Source organism: Stegostoma tigrinum, chromosome 27 (assembly GCF_030684315.1).
Source record: "Stegostoma tigrinum isolate sSteTig4 chromosome 27, sSteTig4.hap1, whole genome shotgun sequence".
NCBI lineage: Eukaryota > Metazoa > Chordata > Chondrichthyes > Orectolobiformes > Stegostomatidae > Stegostoma > Stegostoma tigrinum.
In genome coordinates this window covers 47,782,289-47,805,451 of record NC_081380.1, presented here as the reverse complement: position 1 = coordinate 47,805,451, position 23,163 = coordinate 47,782,289, and the positions used below count along the sequence as shown (strand labels likewise).

At 53.4% G+C, this 23,163-nt stretch overlaps 2 protein-coding genes across 3 annotated transcripts in view; one reads left to right on the top strand and one right to left on the bottom strand.

Moving 5' to 3' along the window:
• Window positions 1–392, bottom strand: part of si:ch211-167j9.5 (fibroblast growth factor receptor 1) — a 42,262-nt gene extending 41,870 nt beyond the window's left edge. The window contains exon 1 of the mRNA XM_059655340.1: window positions 199–392. Within this exon, the coding sequence (XP_059511323.1) occupies window positions 199–392 (194 nt within the window). The remainder of the gene's footprint in view (window positions 1–198) is intronic.
• Window positions 225–16,963, top strand: wdr81 (WD repeat domain 81). Of its 2 annotated transcripts, XM_059655459.1 has the most exons (11): window positions 225–290; window positions 1,410–4,950; window positions 5,327–5,434; window positions 6,377–6,561; window positions 7,117–7,298; window positions 8,033–8,195; window positions 8,503–8,653; window positions 8,961–9,650; window positions 10,457–10,602; window positions 11,215–11,394; window positions 15,443–16,963. In XM_059655459.1, exons 2-11 carry the CDS (start codon window positions 1,464–1,466, stop codon window positions 15,764–15,766), a joined length of 5,616 nt encoding a protein of 1,871 aa, XP_059511442.1. In that variant the 5' UTR covers window positions 225–290; window positions 1,410–1,463; the 3' UTR covers window positions 15,767–16,963. The 2 variants fall into 2 exon arrangements, with proteins under 2 accessions (XP_059511442.1, XP_059511441.1); XM_059655458.1 differs by lacking the exon at window positions 225–290 and having other exon boundaries at window positions 300–4,950.
• Window positions 16,964–23,163: the final 6,200 nt, after the last annotated feature.

The window sequence follows — 23,163 nt, the reverse complement described above, 5'->3', positions numbered from 1 at the left end:
GGTGTGTCTGTGGGGGGGTGGGGGTGTTTGTGTGTCTGTGGGGGTGGGATTGTGTGTCTATGGGGTGTGTTTGTGTGTCTGTGGGGGGTGGGGTTGTTTGTGTGTCTGTGGGGGGTGGGGGTGTTTGTGTGTTTGTGGGGGATGTCTGTGTCCCTGGGCCCCACCTCCTTGTCTGGCTGTTTCCGGATTCCGGGTCACATGCTCAGAATGTATCCAAACTGTGAGTCGTGTGACCGGTCACCTGACTCCGCCTGCCAGACGTTCACCTCCGGAAGGAGCAGCTGCGGGAGGTGAGTGTGAGCCCGGTATCGGGACCTTCCCTTTTCCCGGGGAAACGCGGCTCCTCCTGGAAATCCTCGGAGACAGGAACCGAGGTCGGGAACATAGAGCATTATCCCCGTCCCTGGGACCTTGACTCTGTATCTAACCCCGTGCTGTCTCTGTCCCTGGGAATGTTTGATGGGGGACATTGTAGAGGGAGCTTTACTCTGTATCTAACCCTGTGCTGTCTCTGTCCCTGGGAATGTTTGATGGGGGACATTGTAGAGGGAGCTTTACTCTGTATCTAACCCTGTGCTGTCCCTGTCCCTGCCCCTGCCCCTGCCCGTGGGAGTGTTTGATGGGGACAGTGTAGAGGGAGCTTTACTCTGTATCTAACCCTGTGCTGTCTCTGTCCCTGGGAATGTATGATGGGGACATTGTAGAGGGAGCTTTACTCTGTATCTAACCCTGTGCTGTCTCTGTCCCTGGGAATGTTTGATGGGGGACATTGTAGAGGGAGCTTTACTCTGTATCTAACCCTGTGCTGTCCCTGTCCCTGCCCGTGGGAGTGTTTGATGGGGACATTGTAGAGGGAGCTTTACTCTGTATCTAACCCTGTGCTGTCCCTGTCCCTGCCCGTGGGAGTGTTTGATGGGGACATTGTAGAGGGAGCTTTACTCTGTATCTAACCCTGTGCTGTCCCTGTCCATGCCCATGGGAGTGTTTGATGGGGACATTGTAGAGGGAGCTTTACTCTGTATCTAACCCTGTGCTGTCTCTGTCCCTGGGAATATTTGATGGGGCACATAGTAGAGGGAGCTTTACTCTGTATCTAACCCTGTGCTGTCCCTGTCCCTGCCCGTGGGAGCTTCTGATGGGGGACAGTGCAGAGGGAGCTTTACTCTGTATCTCACCCTGTGCTGGGAGCGTGGGTGAGGGGGATGGGGTTGGTAAATCTCTGCTCTCCTTTAGGTTCTCTGTCTGTGCACAAGTTTCCCACTTTGCAACACTGATGAGATACTGATGCCATTGGCTCTGCGCAGGTGAAATATTTGTCAGCACGTCCAGGTTTCGGTGCTGTTTGAGGCTGAGGAAGTGTTTTGTTTTTTGTGAAGTTCTGATTGGGTTTGATGTTTGTGTATTTGAAGGTGCGGTTCTGTGGAGAAGCGGGAGGCTGCATCATCAATGCCCAGCATCAGGTCATGAGCATGGACAGTCTGGTTTCCCGTGTGGAGAAGGAGCTGGTCATTGACCACAGGCAGTTGGGCCCTGGTGAAGGGTGCTCGCTGGTGGCATATGTGCCCACCAAGTGGCTGAGCAGCCTGAAGGATAGGAAGTTGCTGCCAAGTTGCTGTCCCAGGCCCGAAGGTCTCACTGATGCTGAGGTGACAAGCTTCCTGCAGCGATCAGTCAGCAAGCTTCCAGCTGGCTGGACACGAGTCTCCCTCCAGGTCCTGAGAAAGAGCCACCTGGCCTACCCTGTGAGCCCCGATCTGAGCTGTGCGACCGGGGGAGCAGAGAGCAGAGCCAACAGCCTGGACCTGAACTCTGTGTCTGGCTTCATGCAGCATGTGGCTGAGCAGAATTACCGAAACCTGTGGCGGATGACCCAGGGCCGTTCGGTACATTCTGCTGTACCCCATCGGGAGAAACCTGCAGTGTGCTGCCTTGAGGTTTTGAAGGCGGCTCTCAGCCGACTCTATGGCTGCAGCTTCATCTGGATTGGGGGAGACTCTTCGCGAGAGCCTGGCCCTTCTCCAGTCCCCATCAGCCGGGAGACGCAGCCGAACTTGCTTCCTGCAGAGGCCCTGCTGGAGTCAGCCCAGCTCCTGTATGTGATCCAGCCCTTCTGTCAGTATTCGCTCAGGGATGTGGTGATCTACAGCCCTGCCAAGCTGGCGAACAGCAATGCCAAGGTGCTCTTCCTCCTGTACCAGGTTCTCCAAGCCATGCAGGCTGCTCACCAGGCAGGGCTGGCCTGCGGCAGCCTGTCCCTGACTCACCTCAAGCTGGATGAGAGACTCCATGTCCAACTGCAGCTCAGCCTGTCTGACTACGAGAGGCCAGAGGCCGGGGAGCTGACCGGGGAGGAAGCTGGTGACCAGGGCAGTGAGCAGGCAGCCTTGAGTGGGCAGTTGGAGGAGTTACCTCTGCCAGCACTAGCCACACACTGGGTACATGGGCGCATTAGTAACTTCACCTACCTGATGGCACTGAACAGACTCACAGGCCGCAGAGCAGGTGATCCTAACTACCACCCGGTCCTGCCCTGGGTGGTGGATTTCACCGCCCCATACGGAAAATTCCGGGATCTCCGCAAATCCAAATTCCGGCTCAACAAGGGAGACAAACAGCTGGATTTTACCTACGAGATGACCAAGGAAGCTTTCGTAGCTGGAGGTCAGACTGGAGAACAGCTTCACGTCCCTCACCACATTTCCGACGTTCTCTCCGATATCACCTTCTATGTTTACAAAGCTCGGAGGACCCCCCGCTCTGTGCTCTGTAGTCATGTCCGATCCCAGTGGGAAGCCAACGAGTATCCTGCAAGCATGGAACGGATGCAGTCCTGGACCCCAGACGAATGTATCCCCGAGTTTTACACTGATCCCACCATCTTCCAGTCCATCCACTCTGACATGCCTGACCTGGATATTCCCACCTGGTGCAGCTCCAATCAGGAGTTCATCGATATCCACCGCAAGCTGCTGGAATCGAAGGAGGTCTCTCTCAGTCTGCACCATTGGATTGACCTGACGTTTGGGTACAAACTGACCGGGAGGGAAGCAGTCAGATCAAAGAATGTCTGCCTGCACCTCGTGGATGGTCACACCCACCTGACCAGCTACGGAGTTGTACAGCTGTTTGACCAGCCACACCCACCTAGATTGTGCGGGGGCAGCTGTACCCCACCACATCCCGTGCCCCCCATCAGCCTGAAGGAGGCAGCAGACACCCAGCCCCTGGGTGCAGTGAATGACCTGGTGGTGGAGACTGTGGGCTCGGAGGGGCAGGGACCTGGCGATTGTCTGAAGGAGGAGGATCTGGAGGAGGGGACGGAGGCACTGGATTCCCTATCTGGCCCAGGAAAGCCTTCAGAGGTCTCCCCTCCCGCCGCTGCCTGTAATGTGACGATGGTGGATTGCCGAGCTCCCAGCAGCAGAGGGAACCGAGGCGCAGCTTCGCAGGAGCTCCTCGAGGCCAAGATCCAACTCCCCGAGGGTTTCAATCCTCTGCAGTCTCTGGAGGAACTCGAGAAACTCGACAACTTCCTGCTCCGTGGGTTGTACAGTGAGCTGCCGGAGGTTGTACTCCAGGATCAGGATCCTCAGCCCCCCTTCTCCCAGTTTGTCCAGAGGGACATGCAGGCGTTTGGGATCCTCATCGCTGAAATCTTCTTTGCTCAGCGGCTGCGAGCTCAGGCACTGGACGCTCCTCTGTGGGATCGTTTCCTGGCTGTGCGGAAGCTGTGTGTCCACCACATGAGAGAGATCGCCCCTCCCCTCCAACACGCTGCCTCAACGTTACTGCAGCTTCACGAGAGCCTCGAGGAGTTAGTGAAGCCTCCGGGCCAGGCCGATTGGAGCAGCCTGTTTGAATATCGAGCTGTCTGTGAGGGGTTACCACCCCCCAGCCCCGGCCAGCTGCTCAGCCCCTGCTGCCCCACCATCCCCTTCCCTCATTACTTCAGCCCTCTTCACCGGTTTGTCTGCACCTACTATTCACACTGGGCAGAGGATGGGGATCAGGGCCGTGATTTTGTCTTTGCTCTCTGGCAGCAATTAGACCAACTTCTGGAGAAGATGCAGCCAGAGGGCCTGGAGATTCTCCTGCCCTTTGTCCTCGCACTCATGTCCAATGATTTGACAGCAGTCTACACTGCCTGGTATTTCTTTGAGCCCATTTCCCGTGCTCTGGGACCTCGTAATGCCACCCGGTACCTGCTGAAGCCCTTGTTGGGAGTCTATGAGAAACCTGGCTACGTCTGTAGCCGTTTCTACCTGTACACAGATTGTTTTGTTGTTCAACTGATTGTACGCCTGGGCCTGCAGCCATTCCTGAACAGCCTCCTGCCCCATATCCTCCAGGTTCTCACTGGGCATGAGGGGCCTGAGGAAGGCCGGGTGCTGGAGGGAGCAGGGGATGATGAGGAAGGTGTGTCAGACATGTCGGCATCCTACTCCAACACCGACCTGAAGGCTACAGGACAGTGTGACTCTTCCAGTTTCATCGACTTCTCCTCAGGCATCAGCTTCAGTGAGCAGGCCGAGCTGACAGAGAACGAGGAATTCCAGAATGGGATCTTCCTGAGTGACCGGGAACAGGAGTCCGTCAGCTTGGGGAAGCTGAGTGATAAGAGCAGTAACAGTGACTCTTCGGCTGAGGACCGAGGAACTGACTGGGATTCCAAGGAGAGACTGAGCCTCCGTTCCACGGACAGTCATCAGGAGGTCAAACTGGCTGAGAGTCTCCTTGTACAGCCCGGGGGTGAGGGGGGGGAGGAGGGGGGGATGGAGGAGGAGGACGACGTTGAGGGAGATGGGGACGATGAGGGGACAGCTCCTGAGGACACTGTCTTCTACTCTGTGCCTGATCCTAAGGACAGGGCATCCCTCCCGAAGGGGAATGGTGTGGATGAGGAGGAAGAGGAGCTGCTGAGCGAGGGGAAGGAGCAGAAGATCCTGTTTGGTGAGTTAGAGCACTGGGGTTAGCCTGCAGAGCCTCCCCACGCTGGAGCCTGGGGGGATGTCGGGGTGATAACTGAGCCTGGGGAATGGGTATGGGTGTGGCCCACATGGCTTCCGACATATCCCCACCATAGCAAGCGCCAGGTTGGAGGCCCAGCGAGGGTGGTGGTGGTAGGGGGGATGGGGGGGGTGGTGGTGGTCCCGGGGTGGGTGGGGTTTGGCTAGGAGGGGTACAGGGCAGTGGTGTGCCCAACGAGCAGGGGTCGCCCCTGGGGCGGTGGGTGGGGGTCAGGTGAGAGGTCACAGAAGGATCATGGCGGGTTTACTGTGAACTGTGCTGCCTCCTGAAGCTGAATGGTCGGTTTGTTGCTGTGCAGACACTGCCTGTAAGACGGTGAAGTGGTTGACTGCAAAGCTGGGACCCACCCTGAGCTCCAGGTACATCGTTCGGAATCTCCTGCGACTGTTTACAAGCTGCTACTTGGGTAATGTAGCCCTTTTGATCCAGGCCTTTCGTGAGCCGTGATTATCTTGGTTTCAGTGAGCAAATAGGTGTAGGCCATTCAGCCCCTCGAGCCATCTCTCCCTTTCAATATGATTGTGGCTGATCTGTCTTTCAAGTCACATGTACCCAGCTATTCCTGATAACCCTTGATTCCCCTTCCTAACAGGGATGACCTTGCTAAAAATATTCACTGCCCTCCCCAGCCCCCACCTGCTGATGCAGCGTGTTCCAAAGCCCCACGACCCTCTGAGATAAAAACCTCCCTCTCCCCTCCACCGTAAAAGGGTGACCCTCATCTTAAACCAGCGTGACTCCCTCCCGTGGCCCACATGGGATATACCCTTCCCACAATCCCCTTGGTGAGACCATCAGTATGCTTCCATCAGTCGCCACCCCCCCCGCCCCTTTCTTTTTAGAATGACTGCAGGAACAAACCTAGTCTGTCTGACCTTTCCCTAGAAAACAACCTGCTCATTCCAGGGATCAATCCCTGAAATCCTCTCCCTGAATCAGCTCCCACACATTTACACCCTTCCTTCAAGAAAGGGACTGAAACCGCACACAGTGTTCGAGATGTGGCCTCACCAATTCCCAGTGTCACTGGAACAGGGAATCTTTTACTGAAGGATAGCATCCCGGTGCCCTTCCTGATTACATGCTGTACCTGTGTACTGCCCTGCTGTCACTCCGACATTAGAACTCCCAGATCCCTCTGCACCTCGGAGTTCTGCTGTCCTCTGTCATGTGTGGCTGGGGGTGGATGGTGTGGGCTGGGGTTGGCTGGTGAGAGGGTATCTGTCCTGGGGCTGGGGGTGGGGAGGGGCAGATTTTGAAACAGACAGTGAAATTGCTCTCATGTTTAAATGTAAACTCTACCTGCAGCTGACCTGAGTGGAATTAATTTGAATTGCCCCGGTTGCAGGTTCCGAGAAGCATCAGTTTGTATCTCTCGATGACGACGCTGCTGACGTGGGGAATGTCTGTGAGTGCCGGCTGGTGCTGGGGGATCTAACAGCAAGGCCAGTCCTGGAATGCCTGATGTACGTGGCCCAGTTGTATGGGGAGCCTGTACTAACATACCAGTGCTTCACCTACGTCATGTACCTGGTAAGCTGATAAATATTCTTAAAACCCTGAACTTTACCCAACCTGGATTTTGTGAGGGTGGGCAATAACACCTGAGCCAGTGACAGACGCTGTTTCTAACTCGGAGTGTTTGGGGTTTTTAATGAAAAACTGTTTCCTTTGGGGGCACGTGCACACAGACTTCCACAAGCACATGCGCACACAGACAGGCACAGAGCTGTACGTGGACACGCGCACGCACATGGAAGCGAGCGTGCAGATAGGAACACAGCTACACGTGGACATGCGCATGCATAGGTGTGCACATGGACACGTGTGCGCACGTGGACGGGCACACAGCCGCATGTGGACATGTGCCAGCACAGGCGAGCACAGGAACGGGTGCACACAGACAGGCACTCAGCTGAATGTGGATACGCTCATGCACAGGGATGCGTGCATGCAAACAGGCACACAGCTGCATGTGGATACATGTGAGCACAGGGACGCGTGCACACACCCCGTTACCCCCACTTGGAAAGACTGGAGCGGCTGTGCCCGACTGGCTTCCTACTGACGTGAACTCTGACCCTGCAGGTTGGCCCCGGTAACAGCTGGAGGTTGAACAGTCGGAAGGAGGCAGGGTTACTGTCTGGTGTGGTCCTGATGCAGAAGATCATCGTTTATCTGTCAGACACCACCTTAATGGATGTACTGCCCAAGATTAACCAGGAGGTGCTTCTCCCAGTGCTGGAGGCACTGACATCACCGTACACCAGGTAGGCCCATGCTCTGGGAGGCAGCGCTTCGGCAAGTCTGTTTCTGTCGCTTCTGGGAACGTTCCTGAAGCCGAGAGAGAGACTTGGTGCAGAGATAAATAAGAACATCTCTCACACCCTCCACCCCACCTGATGCACATCAACACCTATCTGTGCGCGCACACTGTGGGAGTGAGAGAGGCACACACAGTGCACAGATAAACCAGAACATCTTCCCAACTCCCCCACCCCCACACAGGCACCTGCTCAAATTGCACCCACCTCCGCCCCCACATATGCACATCGACCTACACGCGCACATCCCTGCGCGCTCACACACTGTGAGCAGAGATTCACCGTCGTACCCAACAGAGGGCCCTACCCTCAAGAGTCTGTGAACTTTGGTCTCTGACTGGAGCTCTCAGCAAAGGGCACTTAGGTACATTTGATGGGGACAGTGTGAACGTGGCTTTATTTTCAGTTTAAAAGATTTAAGGGAGCTTCCTCTGTTTCTAACCATGTGCTACCCCTCGGGACAGTACCTACCTGTCTTGGCACTCTGTATCTAGCCAGCTTCTGTTAATGAAGGTTTTCCAGACTGCTTTAATATGGTTAGAATGTGCTGGCTTTGGAAGGAGTGGATGTGGGAGGTGTTACCCTGTGGCTTCTATTCTCAGTTGAAACCTGTTTGGGTCAGTGGGATGTTGGTAACCCCTCTCTCTCTCTCTCTCTCTCTGTGTGTGTGTGTGTCTCAGTTTCCCAAGTGGAGCACAGGCTCGCTCAGTGCTCTGTGTGAAGACTCTCAGTCTGATTGTCCTGGTATGCTTGAGGATTGGGCAGGAGATGGTGACCCAGCACATGAGTGAGATTCTGTGTCGATTCTTTGAAGGATTCTCTGTTTCCACTGATGTAGAGCAGGTACGTCGCTTGTAATGTTACACTCTCTCCCCATTGGCCAATCACGAACTGCACTTCACTGGAATCCATTGCTTCGCAAATACATGATGTGTGTCATCCCATCCCCACACTGAGAGAAAATATTAAAAACCACTGCGATGCTGAGGGAGCGCCGCGCTGTTGGAGGGTCAGCACCGCGGGAGTAAAGCAGACCCTGGTCTGAGATATTTGAGAGAAGGAGCCCTCACTCGGGAGATTGAGGTGGACGTTTAGTTGCTCTTGGTCAGGCCCTCGGCTGTTTGTCCTGAGTTTGCTTCTCTCCCCACAGGTGGGAGCGAGTGAGAGACTGAAGCCTGGAGGCCCTGGACACTTCGACAGCCAGGATCGAGGCTGGGATCCCACTGCACTCCAGGAGCTGCAGAAGGTGTTCAGTTTGGAGATGGCTTATTCTGCCTACGTCCCATTCAACTGCTTGATTGGTGAGGGGTGGTTTTGGGGGGTGGTGTGTGGGAGGCACGAGTGGGAGGTTCACATCATTGAGGCCTCTCTCTGGAAGGTCTCGGGTAGGAGGGACACAGTGAGCTGGGCTGCTGTTCATGCCTCTCGGATCCCCCTTCACTGGCCTCGTTCTGAGGGGCTAGGAGATGTTTTGTCTCTGTTCCACGTGGGGCCCATCTCAGGCCTAACCCCAACTCTGTGTCCTTCTGTGGGAGGAGCAATGGGGCAGGGAGGCTGGCTCTGACAATTGATTCTCAGCCTCTGAGTGAAGCTGTTTGATGTCTGCAGGTGATGCGATGATTAAGAAAGTTGTGTGGAATCACGATCATGTCTGGAAGCTGATGACCCAGTACCAGGAGACAGTGAGCGTGCAGAGTCTGGAATCAGCCATCGTGCTGTCTCTGGGTGCCCAGCATGGGAAATCTGTCCCCTTCCAGGACCGGCCTCTGGCTGACGATGGAGTAACGGGGACGTTTGGGAGCGTGACAGTGGGGAATCGGATTGAGATCCCAGCAGACAGCGTTTCGGAGCCTTGTCTCTCGGCCCAGGTGAAGCAGTCCCCCACCCCTTTGGCGTTGGCTGGCTGCCAGCAGGGGGGTGCCTTGAAACAGGAGCTGCCCCGCAGTACCCGGATGCTGTGTGGGAATTGGCTGGCCTATTGGCAGTATGAGATCGGGCTGAGTCAGTACGATACCCACTTCCACTTCCATCAGATTCGGCTGCAGACCTTCGCTGGGCACACAGGTACCATCAAATCCCTGTCGAGCATGAGTGGTGAGAACTTCTTTCTGAGTGCTGGCCGCGATAGGACAGTGCGGCTCTGGCCTCTCTATAACTACGGTGACGGCATGAGAGAGATGGAGCCCCGCTTTGTCTACTCTGAGCACAGGAAGTCTGTCTTCTACGCACACCAAGCCGAGGCACTGCAACAGGTGGTGAGCTGCGATGGCACCATCCACCTCTGGGACCAGTTCACAGGTAACTCAGCGTGGGACCCCCCAGCCCTCGCCCTCGCCCTCACCCTCACCGTGTTTTCCCCCTGCACCCACGGGGACAGTTCCCCCCCCCACCCCTCCAAAAAGAAACCCAACCCAGATGTCTTTGGGCAGAGTCAGGAAGATCTGTGATGGCACCCCTAGCTGAAGATCTCACTGCCAGCAGGCCTGCTGGGCACAATGTTGGGGCTTTCTGGCAGGCTGAGCTGGTGGTGGTGGAGAGCGCAGAGAGTGGGATCTTTGTGTTCTGGGATTTTCTTTCCGATGGGCCATCCACCAAAATCCCACTTACTGCTGGAAACGTGTCCCTACGACAGACACCCCCAGCCCCACCCCTGAGCTGGAGGGGAAGGACTGAGGGAGGGTTTGGTGGTGGTGGTGGGGGGGGGGGGGGGAGCGTGGCGTCTCTGGGGGAGGGTTTGGTGGTGGGCGGCGGGGGGGGGAGTTACTGAGGGAGGGTTTGGTGGGGGTCGCAGCGGGGCAGTGTCTCTGAGGGAGGGTTTGGTGGGGGGGGTGTTTCTGAGGGAGGGTTTGGTGGGGGGGGTGTGGCGTCTCTGAGGGAGGGTTTGGTGGTGGGCGGCGGGGGGGAGTTACTGAGGGAGGGTTTGGTGGGGGTCGCAGCGGGGCAGTGTCTCTGAGGGAGGGTTTGGTGGGGCGGGGCGCGATGGATGTTGGCGGGGGGGGAATGCAGCGGGGGCATGTTTCTGGGATGGGGAGTTGAAGCCTACCTTCCGCAAGCTGTACACCTTTCCCAAACAGATTTGGAACATTCTGGTTTATCTGTTTCAGGGAAGACCATCCGTGTTTTTAATGGGTTTGACACTCGAAATCCGATCACAGCAGCTACCCTAATGCCAGCTCCTCAAAGCAGCGTCATCACCAGCACCGCAGACTCTGTCCTCCACTTCTTTGACCTGAGGAAACCCGGGCTTCAGGTAAAACAGCTCCTCTCTTCTCTTCCCCCCCCCCCCCCCCCCCCCCATAATGGGATGATTGGGGTTGGGGGGTGCAGTTTCGGGGAGGTTGGTGCAAGGGGCCCTGCGCTGTTGGGGTGGGGCGTGGTGGAGGCAGCATGCTGTTAGAGGAGAGGGGGTGGTGCGGTAGTTGGTGGGGGGGGGGGGGGCGCGCGCGCAGCCACGGGTGGGGGGAGGTGGGGTGTCATGTTGCTTGGCGGGGTGGTGGTGGGATTGGCGCGGAGTGGGGTGCCGCGATGTTGGAGGGGTTAGTGGGGGCAGCATGCTGTCGGAGGAGAGGGGTTGGTGCGGTAGTAGGGGTGGCAGGCGTGGGAGGGAGGTGGGGTGTTGTGTTGCCTGGGGTGGGCGTGCGTGATGGTGGGATTGGCGCGGAGTGGGGTGCTGTGATGTTGGGAGAGGGTGCGGGAGATGGGCTGCAGAGGGGGTGCCTCGCTGTCAGTGTTGTGAGGCGCTGGGCGCGGTGCGGTGGGATTGCCTGGTTTCGGGGGAGGCCGGGGTGTATGGAGTTAGCGACTGTGTTGTGGTTTGTGGTGGCAGTGAGGGTGTCTCAGGTGAATGGTATTGGTTTTGCAGCATGAGTTCAGGTTGAACACCAACGTGACGGCTGGGTTAATCCGCTGCCTCGCAGTCAGTCCCACTGGGCGGTCAGTTGCAGTGGGATTCTCCTCTGGATACATCTACCTGCTGGATACTCGCACAGGGCTCCTCCTGAAGGTGTGGCAGGCCCATGACAGTGACATCCTTCAACTCAAGGTACACCCTGAGTCTCTGTATCCCCAGCATTTGTTTGTGAGGGATTTGATGGTCACTCTGTATTAGAGACCTAAGGTGGGGGCCCTGTGGGCATGGCGTGACCCCTGTTGGCAGAGCCCTAGAGGAACTGACTGCTGTACCACGGAGTGTTGTGCGGTGAGTGGGCAGTGCATCAGGCCAGGAGGAGACAGGCTGACTCAACATTCCTCGCATTCGCTTTCCTGCCCTTCCCCGTATTCCTTAGATTCTTGATCATTTGGGTGTGGTCAGTGATTGGCACTGCAGCCTCACAGCTCCAGGGTCTCAGGTTCCGTTCCAGCCTCGGGCGACTGTTTGTGTGGAGTTTGCACACACTCCCTGTGTCTGCATGGGTTTTCTCCGGGTGCTCCGGTTTCCTCGCACAGTCCAAGCAAGTGCAGGTTACAGTGGATTGGCCATCGTGTCCAGGGAGGTGTCGATTACGGGTTATAGGGGGATGGGTCTGGGTGGGATGGTCTGGGGTTTGGTCTGGACTGCTTGGGCCAAAGGGCCTGTTTCCACACTAGGGATTCTATTCTATGAAAATCTCAGACTTAAATATGCACGCGGACTCTGTCCTCACAGGTTTTGGAAACGCTCAACCCCCTGAGAGCAGAGACTCCTCCCCATCTCAGTCTGTTAATGGCAGCTTTTATTCTGAGACTATCTTCTGGTCCGATGAAGGGAAACACCGTCTCAGTATTCACCCTGTCAAACCCCTTAAACACTTCAGTGACACCAGCTTTTATTCTTCTAAATTCCAGCACGTCGAGTTCCCATCTGTTTAACCTCAGAATTAACTACAAACAAAATTATATCTGCCCTTAAAAGGGGGACCAAAACTGCTCACGTTACTCCAGATGTGGTCTCAACTGCAGCTTGTATGTTTTGCAGTAAGACTTCCCTAACTCTTACACTCCAACCCACGTGAAATGTGGATGAACATTCCTGCAAAGTTCCTGATGAGCACCTGTGTGCTAGCTTCCTGTGTTTCCTGCACAAGTTTCCCCCAGGATTTTGCAGTTTTTCTCCAATAATCTGTTCTTTACACTTTTTTCGTACGTTACACTCCATTTACCAACTATTCTCCCGCACTAACTTAATAGATCAGTACCTCTCTCTCTAATCTGTTTGTGTCCATGTCACAACCTGCCTTACCACGTTATTTTTGTGTTGTCTGAAAATTTGGCCACAATGAATTGGTTCATTTGTCTCCCTGGGATGTGACCGTTCCTGGGCAGTTTCCTGCATGTTACCCCTGCTCAGTCTCCCGCACCCCCCCACCCAACCCCTGTTTGCTGCCCCTCCCTAATGGTCCTGAGGTCAGTTGAGTGCACTGTGTTGCCGTGGGTCTCGGACTCCCGTTTCGATGCTGACCAGGGGAAAACTGTAGGATTGCTTCCTGAAGGCACCTCAGAATCTCTGTTGGGATCTGTCTGATCCTGCAGTCATTTAATTTGATGCAGATTGATCATTTCCTAGTTTTATAGTCATCAAGCCACACAGCACAGAAACAGACCCTTGGGCCAACTCATCCACGCTGACCTGGTATTCCAAATAAATCTAGTCCCATTTGCCAGCATTTGGCCTGTATCCCTCTAAACCCTTCCTATCCATGTCCCCATCCAGATGCCTTTTAAATGCTGTAACTGTACCAGCCTCCACCACTTCCTCCGGCAGCTTATTCCATACACGCACCACCCTCAGTGTGAAAATATTGCCCCTTAGATCCCCTTTAAGTCTTTTCCCCTCTCACCTTAAACCTACGCTCCTCCAGTTTTGGATCCCTCTACCCTGGGGAAAAGACTATTCACCCTATCCATGACCCTCATTTTATAGACTTCTATAAAGTCACCCCTCAGCCTCCGACACTACAAGGAAAATAGCCCCAGCCTATTCAGCCTCTCCCTATAGATCAAACCCTCCAAACCTGGCAACATCCTCATAAATCTTTTCTGAACCCTTTTGAGTTTCACCACATTTTTGCCATTGAGACCAGAATTGAATGCGGTATTCCAATAGTGGCCCAGCCAATGGCCTGTACAGCTGCAACATGACCTCCCAACTCCTACGCTCAATGCATTGACCAATAAAGGCAAGTGTACCGGACACCACCTTCATAGAATCCCTACAGAGTGAAATAGGCCTTTTGGCCCAACAGGTCCACTCCAAAGAGCACCTCACCCTGACTCGTTCCCCTACCCTGTATTTCCCCATGTCTAACACAAACATCCCTGGATGCTGGGTAATTTAGCATGGCCAGTCCACCTAAGTCTGCATATCCTTGGACTGTGGGAGGAAACCCACGCAGACACGGGGAGAATGTGCAAACTCCGCACAGACAGTCGCCCGAGGCTAGAATCGAACCGCGTCCCTGGCGCTGTGAGGCTGCGGTGCTAACCACTGAGCCACCGTGTCGCCGCCTTCACTATCCTGTGTACTGTGCAACTCCACTTCCAAGGAACAATGAACCTGCCCTCCCACAAGGTCTCCTTGTTTAGCAACACACCCCATTAACGATTTAAGTCCTGCCCAGATTTGCTGTAGTCAGTTCGTCAGACTTTCAGCTGCCCAAAACTCTACAGCTTGTGTAGCTGCACCCAGAGTTGCTGTGCTGTGCTTCGCTTCCCAATAAAATATACAACTGCGCACAGTGGAAATCTGAAATCAAAACAGTGTTGGAGAAACTCGACAGCACCTGAAGAGAGAGAAACAGTGCTAATGTTTTGGGTCCAGTGACCCTTTATCAGAACTGAAAGCTGGGAAATGGTGCTGTTTATGTTGAAGATGGGGTGTCTGTATGACACCTGCCCATTTAGCTCTTCGCTCCTCACTCCAGACCCATTTTCCAGGTGAAGCAGAAATTTACCTGCATTTCACTCAATCTAGTCTACTGTATTCCTGCTCACACTGTGGTCTTCTCTACGTTGGGAATACAAAACACAGACTGGGTGATCACTTTGCCGAACACGTAAGCTTAACCATAAAAATGACCGAGATTCCAGTTGCCTGCCACTTCAACACTGCCTACACCGTGCCCCCCGCACCATGTTCCCACACCAATATTTCTGTCTCAGGTCTGCTGCTGTGCTCCAGAAAATCTCAACACATCCTGGACGATCAATACCTCATCTTCCATGTCGGTACCTTACAGTCCTCAGGAGCCCCCCCCACTGAGTTTTACAATTTCAGAGCAAGAGCACCTGCCCCCATGTTTATCAACCATTTTCACACCCCCAGGTCCTGTTCCCTCTGGGTTCCTCCTAGCACACCCATTCTCAATTGTTCACAGTTGCTGTTACCATCTGTTCAGCATTTCATTCTCTCCCAGCTTATCATCATTCTCTTTATCTGCTTCTCCTTTATTTCCCCACCCTTTCTATTAGTTTGATTTACTAAATCCGCAGCTGCTTTCAGTTCTGATGAAGGGTCACTGAACCTGAAACACTAACTCTTTCTCTCTGTCCACAGGCGCTGCCAGACCTGCTGAGTTTTTCCAGCACTCTGCACTTTTTGTTGCAGGTTCGTGATGTTGAGTTTTGAAGTGCTGTGGCCTGGCCAGGGTTAAAGGAGTTGAGTTTGTTTGTGTTCACTGGGCCAGTGTGTGGGTGAAGTGTTGGTTTTGGCTAAAGGTTCACAGCAGGGTAAACAGGACAGTGAGAGGCATCTGAGGTTCAGGGTTCACTGTCCCAGCAGGAAGTCTCACCAAACACCATTCCCTTGTGGGGTCTCTGCAGCGCTGGGACGTCAGCCAAAGCTGAAGAAATGCACATGTTTAAAAGTCAGACTCAAACTTGTTGGAATTGTGGGTCTTCATCTTGAGATCTTCTCCTTATTTTGATGACTGACCTTCAAATTTACATCTGGTTACCTGGGACCTGACCTAGCACTCTGACACAATGGGGGAAAACTGACCTTATTGACAGTGTTCTTTTAAGCTCCTTGGAATTTTGTACTGCTTTAGGGATGCTAAATCAGTAGATAGTTATTGTTTTGGTGCTCACTGTGTTCTTGTTTTTCCATTGTTCAGAGTGCAGAGGGCAATGTTCTAGTCAGTTCATCTACTGACCACTCCCTCACCATCTGGAAAGAGTGTGACCAGAAACCATTCCACCATTACCGATCACCCTCTGACCCCGTGCACACATTCGATCTCCATGGTAATGAGATTGTAGCTGGCACTGTGGCCAATCGCATTGGGATCTACTCGCTGCTGGACAGCTCACTTCCGATCTCCATGAACAAGCTGAGTTCCGAGAACTTCCGTGGGACACTGACCAGCCTCGGGATCCTGCCCACCAAACGACTTCTCTTGCTGGGATCTGATAACGGGGTGATCAGACTTCTGGCATAGGCTGCTGGAGCCCACAGCAAAACGTGCTGTTTTCATATAGACTTGGTGCCCTGAGCTCTCCCTTCGGTCATTAGCAACGAGGAAGTTTCACTCATGTTCCAGTGACGAGCAGAGAGTTGCTTGAGTGATGCCCCTCCCAGCTGAGCAGCCCCCATCCCAGCACCGAGGGTTTTTTAATGCACTGTACAATGAAGCAGCCAATTGGAGTTCACTTTCAAAATGCACTGGAGAAGGGGCAGAGCCACACACAAAGCTTTGAAAAGTTTACAGTCGGGAAAGATGGAGATTCCATTTGAACAGAACAGTTTCTGTCTGTCTGTTGCTTCAGGGTTTGGAGTTTGCTGGCCGGGGCCTAGCTGTTGTTACACACCTGACCCACGTCAACACTTGGTGCTTTGTGTGAGTGGGTTCTGTTCTCCCGATGCTCAGGCAAGAGGCTCCAGTCTGTCTCGGGTGCTTCTCCTCTGACCCCACGCCGTCTCTGTAACCATGTCTGCTATCTGTCAGGATGTGACTCCAGTCCACGGGCTCCGTGTCACTTTGTGGTGGGGGTTGGTGGCTCGGAACAAGCGGGAGATGGTGACCCCTCCCCATTTCTCTGTTTGGGGTCCTGTCACGTACCTATCCCATCCCTCTGCTGTGGGTCTGGGGTTGCTGTCCCCTTTCCCAACTGTTTCAGTGCTGCAACCATAGTAGATCTGGCTGACCTCGGCTACCCAATGACCTTAGGGGCTTTAAAGCAATGAACTTCTTGCCCCTCTGATCCTGGGTTTTGGGGAGGCAATAAGGGACATGTGCCAATGTGCAGTAAGGGCCTGTGTGAGCCTGCCTGAGGGAGTGGTCAGCCCCATGGATGTGGGGTCATTTCCTGGACAGTGTGACTTCTGACTCAAAGGGGGCGTTGGTTAAGGGGCTGATGATTACTGAGGGGAAAATGGTGAGTATCGAATGGAAAGTAACCTCAAATAGCCAGGGGCAGGGGGAATGTGTCACGAATGGTGTTGACATCTTTTAACGGCCTTATTACATTCTGTATCATAGTGTCTTCAGAAAAAAGGAGTTGTGTTTTTCTATAGTTTGTATCAGGTATTAATGAGACATCTTGACTGTTAAAATAACAAATTGCTCACTGTGTGAGAGGGTTCTGTCTCCATGGAAACCTGACACCCATTTGTTCTGGGTGGGAGCAGGGTGCACTGCCCCCCCCCCCCCCACACTCTGTCGGGAGAGGGAGGGGTCAATCTCGTGTGAACTGGAGACTTCTGCACATGTATTCTCCCCCCCCCCCCACCTCCCCATCACCCATTGCCCTATACATGCCTCCCCCCACCCACCCTTAACCCCTCCCAGTCCACATTCCCCGTACACACCCCAAACCCGTCACCCCCTCCCACTGCCCAATCCCTGTACACACCCCACCCTCTCTGCATTCTCCCAGTCTGCAATCCCCGTACATCTCTTTCCACCCCCCACCGCCTCCCCTCCCCAAGTCAGGTGGGGAAGGGGTAATTTTCAGTGTTTGGAGATGAGGCAGTGAAAGTGGAACCTGACAAATGAGGCGGGTTAATACCCCACAGTGATGTACCCCCTCCCCGCTGGGCATGGGGCTAAAAGGGGTTTGCCCTGTTGCAGATTCTCTTAAACACACCCACTTACCAAAGACATTACCTGGACACAAGGTGTTCCCATCTATTGGGGATCCGTTCAGCAAATGCCCTCTGACCTCGGGTGACAAGCCATTAAAGTTGTTTTTGTGCCTATCCGGGTGAGCAGTGCACAGGAACATTCCAGAAATACAAGTGATTAATCCACTGATGTGAATATTTATAAATAAAAACAAAACTTCAAATCTGTGTGGCTTTGTTGAATAGCACCAATCTTCGGAGGCATGTGCCAGGTTTGTGGGGAGTGGGTGGAGGTAGCAGGAGGTTGTCTGTTGAGGAGCAGAGTTCTGACAGGTACTCTTGGGAATATGATGGAATACCCTCCCCACTTGCCTGGATGGGTACAGCCCCAACAACACTCGAGGAGCTCGACACCATCCAGAACTGCAGCTCCCACTTGATAGGCACCACATCCACTAACATCCCACTCCCTTTACCACCGATGCTCAGTAGCAGCAGTGTGTACCATCTACAAGATGCACTGCAGAAATTCACCAACGATCCTCAGGACCACCTCCATCCAGAAGAACAAGGGCAGCAGATACATGGGAACACTGTCCCCTGCAAGTTCCTCTCCAAGCCACTCACCATCCTGACTTGGAAACATATAGCGCTGTTCCTTTAATGTCGCTGGGACAAAATCCTGGAATTCCCTCCCCAGGGAGGTGGTGTTTAGGGTTGGAGCTGAAGGAGCTTTCTGATCTCTGATGTTGTTCTGTTTGGAACAGAAGAGGCTGACAGATTTAATGAAGGTGAAGTTAATTGTGATAAAACCAAGATGTCTTGATGTGGTGACATGAGCAAACTATCGACCTCAGCACGGAGATGAACATATAGGATCAATAGATTGAGAGGAATTGTTTGAAAAATTAGAGGTGAGTTGAAGATTTTTTTTCTGTGCACTGGTTTGGAACTCGCTGCCTGGAAAAGGTGGGGTATGGAGGAGTGTTAAAGAACCCTCTCTGGTGTCTAACACAAAACTACTTTACAGTTTATAGGCTGCAAAGCCAGGAACTTGGCATTGGATGATAGTTGTATCATGCCTTTAGGGCTGAATGGTCCTCTTTTTGTAAATTTTATGTTTGAGTTCCTGCTCCAACACCCTGTATGTATAACAATCTCTCCCTCAACGTCAGCAAAACTAAAGACTTGATCATCAACTTCAGGAAGCAAGGAGGAGGACATGCTCCTATCTACATCAATGGAGTTGAGATGGAGATGGGTATCAAGTTGCTAGAAGTGATGATAACCAACAATCCATCCTGGACCACTCGCATTGATGCGTTGGTCAAGATGGCACAACAATGCCTCTCCTCAGGAGGCTAAGGAAATTTGGCATGTATATAATGACTCTCAACATCCTTCATAGAACGCTTTCTATGGTGCATCTATCTGGCGGCGTCATGGCTTGGTATGGCAACTGCTCTGCCCAGGACCGTAAGAAATTAGAGAGAGTTGTGAACACAGCCCAGACCATCACGCAAGCTAACCCTCAATCTGCTGACACCACCTACACTTCTCACTGCCTTGGAAAGGCAGCCAATATCATCAAAGTTCTCTTCCACCCTCTTTCATTGGCCAGAAGATACAAAAGCTTCAACATACATACCAACAGGCTCGAGCAGCTTCTTCCTCGAGGTATCAGTTTTCTGATGGACTTTCGACTTTCAAATCTAGAACAAAAAACAATACAGCACAGGAACAAGCCCTTCAGCCCTCCCAGCCTGCACCCACACATTTTGCCCTTCCATATTAAAACTGTCTTCATTTACAGGATCCACATCCCTCTGTTCCCTCCCTATTCATCCAGGTGCTTCCTGAATGCTGCTGTTGTGTCTGCTTTCACTACTACTTCTGGCAGCTTGTTCCAGGCACTCACCATCCTTTGCGAGAAAAACCTGCCTCTCACATCTCTCTAACCACCTTCCACCTTGAATCTGCATCGCCTAATAATTGACCCCTCCACCCTGGGGAAAAAGCCTCATACTTTCCACGCCATTCACAATCTTATAAACTTCAGTCAGGTCGCCCCTAGGCCGCCTGCATTCCAGTGAAGACAATCCAACCGTCCTTCATAACTAAAATTCCCCTGCACCAGGTAAACCTTTTCTGAACCTCCTCCAAAGTATCCACGTCCTTCTGGTAGTGTGGTAACCAGAACTGTACACAATATTCTAAGTGTGGGCTAACAACTTCTATAAAGCTGCAGAGTATAACTTATTTTATCCTTCAACTCAATGCCTCTTCGAATGCAGGCAAACATACCATTGGCCTTTTTCACTGCCTTATCTACCTGCACCGCCACCTTCAATGATCTGTGGACCTGCACACCCAGATCCCTCTGCGTAGATTCCTCCTGTACAGTTCTGTGTTCTATATCAATATTCCTAAGGGTTCTGTCATTCACTGTATAATTTCCACCTGCACTTGACCTTCCAAAATGCATCACCTCACGTTTGTTCAGATTTAACTCCATCTGTCGTTTTTCTGCCCATGCACATGTCTTGCAATGTTTGCTGACAATCCTCCTCACTATTCACAACTCCAACAATCTTTGTGTCTTCTGCAAACATACTAATTAGATCAATTATGTTTTCTGCCAAATCATGAGTCGATCACAAACAGCAGAGGCCCCAGCACGAGCCACAATGCTCCATTCTGAAAAGTCCCTTCCACCACTACCCTCTGTTTCCTATGGCACAGCCAGTTCCATATCCATCTTGCCAGCTCACCCCGTTACCACTTCACCTTTTGTACCAATCTGCCATGAGGGGCCTTAGCAAAACCTTCGCTCAAGTCCTGGTAGACTACATCAACTGTTTTTCCCTCTAATCATCTTCATCACCTCAAAAATCTCAATCAAGTTAGTGAGGCGTGGTCTCCCCTGCACAAAGCCATGCTGTCTATGTTTAATCAGCCCATTTGCTTCTAAACGCTGACGTTCTAATCTAATGTTGACCTTGCTTTTTGTGCCCTTCTCTGTAGCTGTAACTTTGTATTCTTCACTCTGTTTATCACTCCGTGGTCTTTGTGTGGTATAATCTTACTGTACTGCATGCTAAACCAAACTTTTCACTGTACCTAGGTACATGTGACAATAATAAATCAAATTAAATGTTGTCCAAGTTTCCTATTTTGGAAATGGGAGCTCCTAGTTAGACCCTGGCTCTGTCCCTCTCTGTAGCAGCTGCCTGTGTATGAACTAAACTGTGTCCTGCCTTGGTGTTGTGTTTGATCACAAGGTGAGTGATAGAGGCCATAACCCCTACAAAGTTCTGATCTGTGTCTCATCCCTGAGCCCCATTATTCCACCATTGACTGTATCTTAAGCTGCTCTGGCTCCAGGTCCTGGAATTCCTTCCTGAATCCTACTCACTTCTCCACTCTCTCAACACAATCCCTAGAATCTCCATCTTTGACCAACAATTGGTCAGATTGTCCAAGTATTTTGTTATGTGGTTCCTTGTCAAATTTCTCCCAAACCACGTTTTAGTATGTGTAATGGGCAGTATATCAATGCAGTTGTTCAAGGTTGGGAGGGCGGGGACGGGGGTTGAGTGAGGGAATGGAAATTTCCTGCCTGTTTGTCTTTCCCACACCCTCCACTTGCTGAGATGAACAGCAGAGATGAGCAAACAGTCCTGGATTCTGCAAAGCTTCCTCAACATGGGCTTGATGTCTAAGGCAGTGGGATCAGGTCAAACTACCTGAGCTCTCCCTCCAAACTCAAACCTTCCATTTCCAACTGTTAGCTTCGCCATTTCTGGGAGATCCACTGACGACAGGAGCTGATCGGGATTTCCTGGGGTGGCAGGGCTCTGGGAATGGAGGGGGCGGGGTTAGGTGGCAGAAATGGCCACAAATTCTTGCAACCTGAGCCAGGATAATCAGGGACGATGTCTGGAAGCATTTCCTCACAGCTGGCTTGTGAAAATCCAAACCTCTTGCTGTCCCACACTGCGCCCCCCTCCCAATACACCCCCCCCTCCCAATACACCCCCCCTCCCAATACACCCCCCCTCCAATACACACCCACCTCCCAATACACCCCCCACCTCCCAATACACCCCCCACCTCCCAATACACCCCCCCCTCCCAATACACCCCCCCTCCCAATACACCCCCCCCTCCCAATACACCCCCCCCTCCCAATACACCCCCCCTCCCAATACACCCCCCCTCCCAATACAGCCCCCCCTCCCAATACAGCCCCCCCTCCCAATACACCCCCCCCTCCCAATACACCCCCCCTCCCAATACAGCTCCCCCTCCCAATACACCCCCCCCCTCCCAATACACCCCCCCCTCCCAATACACCCCCCCTCCCAATACACCCCACCTCCCAATACACCCCACCTCCCAATACACCTCCCCAATACACCCCCCTCCCAATACGTCCCCCCTCCCAATACGCCCCCCCCTCCCAATACGCCCCCCCTCCCAATACGCCCCCCCTCCCAATACGTCCCCCCTCCCAATACGTCCCCCCTCCCAATACGTCCCCCCTCCCAATACGCCCCCCCCTCCCAATACGCCCCCCCCTCCCAATACGTCCCCCCTCCCAATACGCCCCCCCCTCCCAATACGTCCCCCCTCCCAATACGTCCCCCCTCCCAATACGTCCCCCCTCCCAATACGTCCCCCCTCCCAATACGTCCCCCCTCCCAATACGTCTCCCCTCCCGATACCTCCCCTCCCGATACACCCCACCTACCAATACATCCCCGCTCCTAATACACCCCCACCTCCCAATACACCCCCACCTCCCAATACACCCCCACCTCCCAATGCACCCCACCTCCCAATACATCCCCTCTCCCAATACACACCCTTCCCAATACACACCCTTCCTAATACACCCCTGTCCCAATACAACCCCCTCCCAATACACCCCCACCTCCCAATACACCCCCACCTCCCAATACACCCCCACCTCCCAATACACCCCCACCTCCCAATACACCCCACCTCCCAATACACCCCACCTCCCAATACAACCCCACCTCCCAATACATCCCCTCTCCCAATACACACCCTTCCCAATACACACCCTTCCTAATACACCCCTGTCCCAATACAACCCCCTCCCAATACACCCCCACCTCCCAATACACCCCCACCTCCCAATACACCCCCACCTCCCAATACACCCCACCTCCCAATACATCCCCGCTCCTAATACACCCCCACCTCCCAGTACACCCCCACCTCCCAGTACACCCCCACCTCCCAGTACACCCCCACCTCCCAATACACACCCCCTCCCAATACACCCCACCTCCCAATACACCCCACCTCCCAATACACCCCACCTCCCAATACACCCCACCTACCAATACATCCCCGCTCCTAATACAGCCCCACCTCCCAATAAACCCCACCTCCCAATAAACCCCACCTCCCAATAAACCCCACCTCCCAATACACCCCCACCTCCCAATACACCCCACCTCCCAATACATCCCCGTTCCTAATACACCCCCACCTCCCAGTACACCCCCACCCTCCCAGTACACCCCCACCCTCCCAGTACACCCCCACATCCCAATACACCCCACCTCCCAATAAACCCCACCTCCCAATAAACCCCACCTCCCAATACATCCCCGCTCCTAATACACCCCACCTCCCAATATTTCCCCCCTCCCAATACACCCACCTCCCAGTACATCCCCTCTCCCAATACACCCCACCAATACACACCCTTCCCAATACACACCCTTCCCAATACAC

Excerpts from the sequence above, each read along its gene's own strand:
- wdr81 (XM_059655458.1), top strand. The coding sequence starts at position 1,392 with ATGTTTGTGTATTTGAAGGTGCGGTTCTGTGGAGAAGCGGGAGGCTGC. Across the intron at positions 5,435-6,376 it reads GTTTACAAGCTGCTACTTGG|GTTCCGAGAAGCATCAGTTT; the intron begins GTAATGTAGCCC and ends CCCCGGTTGCAG. Across the intron at positions 6,562-7,116 it reads TCACCTACGTCATGTACCTG|GTTGGCCCCGGTAACAGCTG; the intron begins GTAAGCTGATAA and ends CTGACCCTGCAG.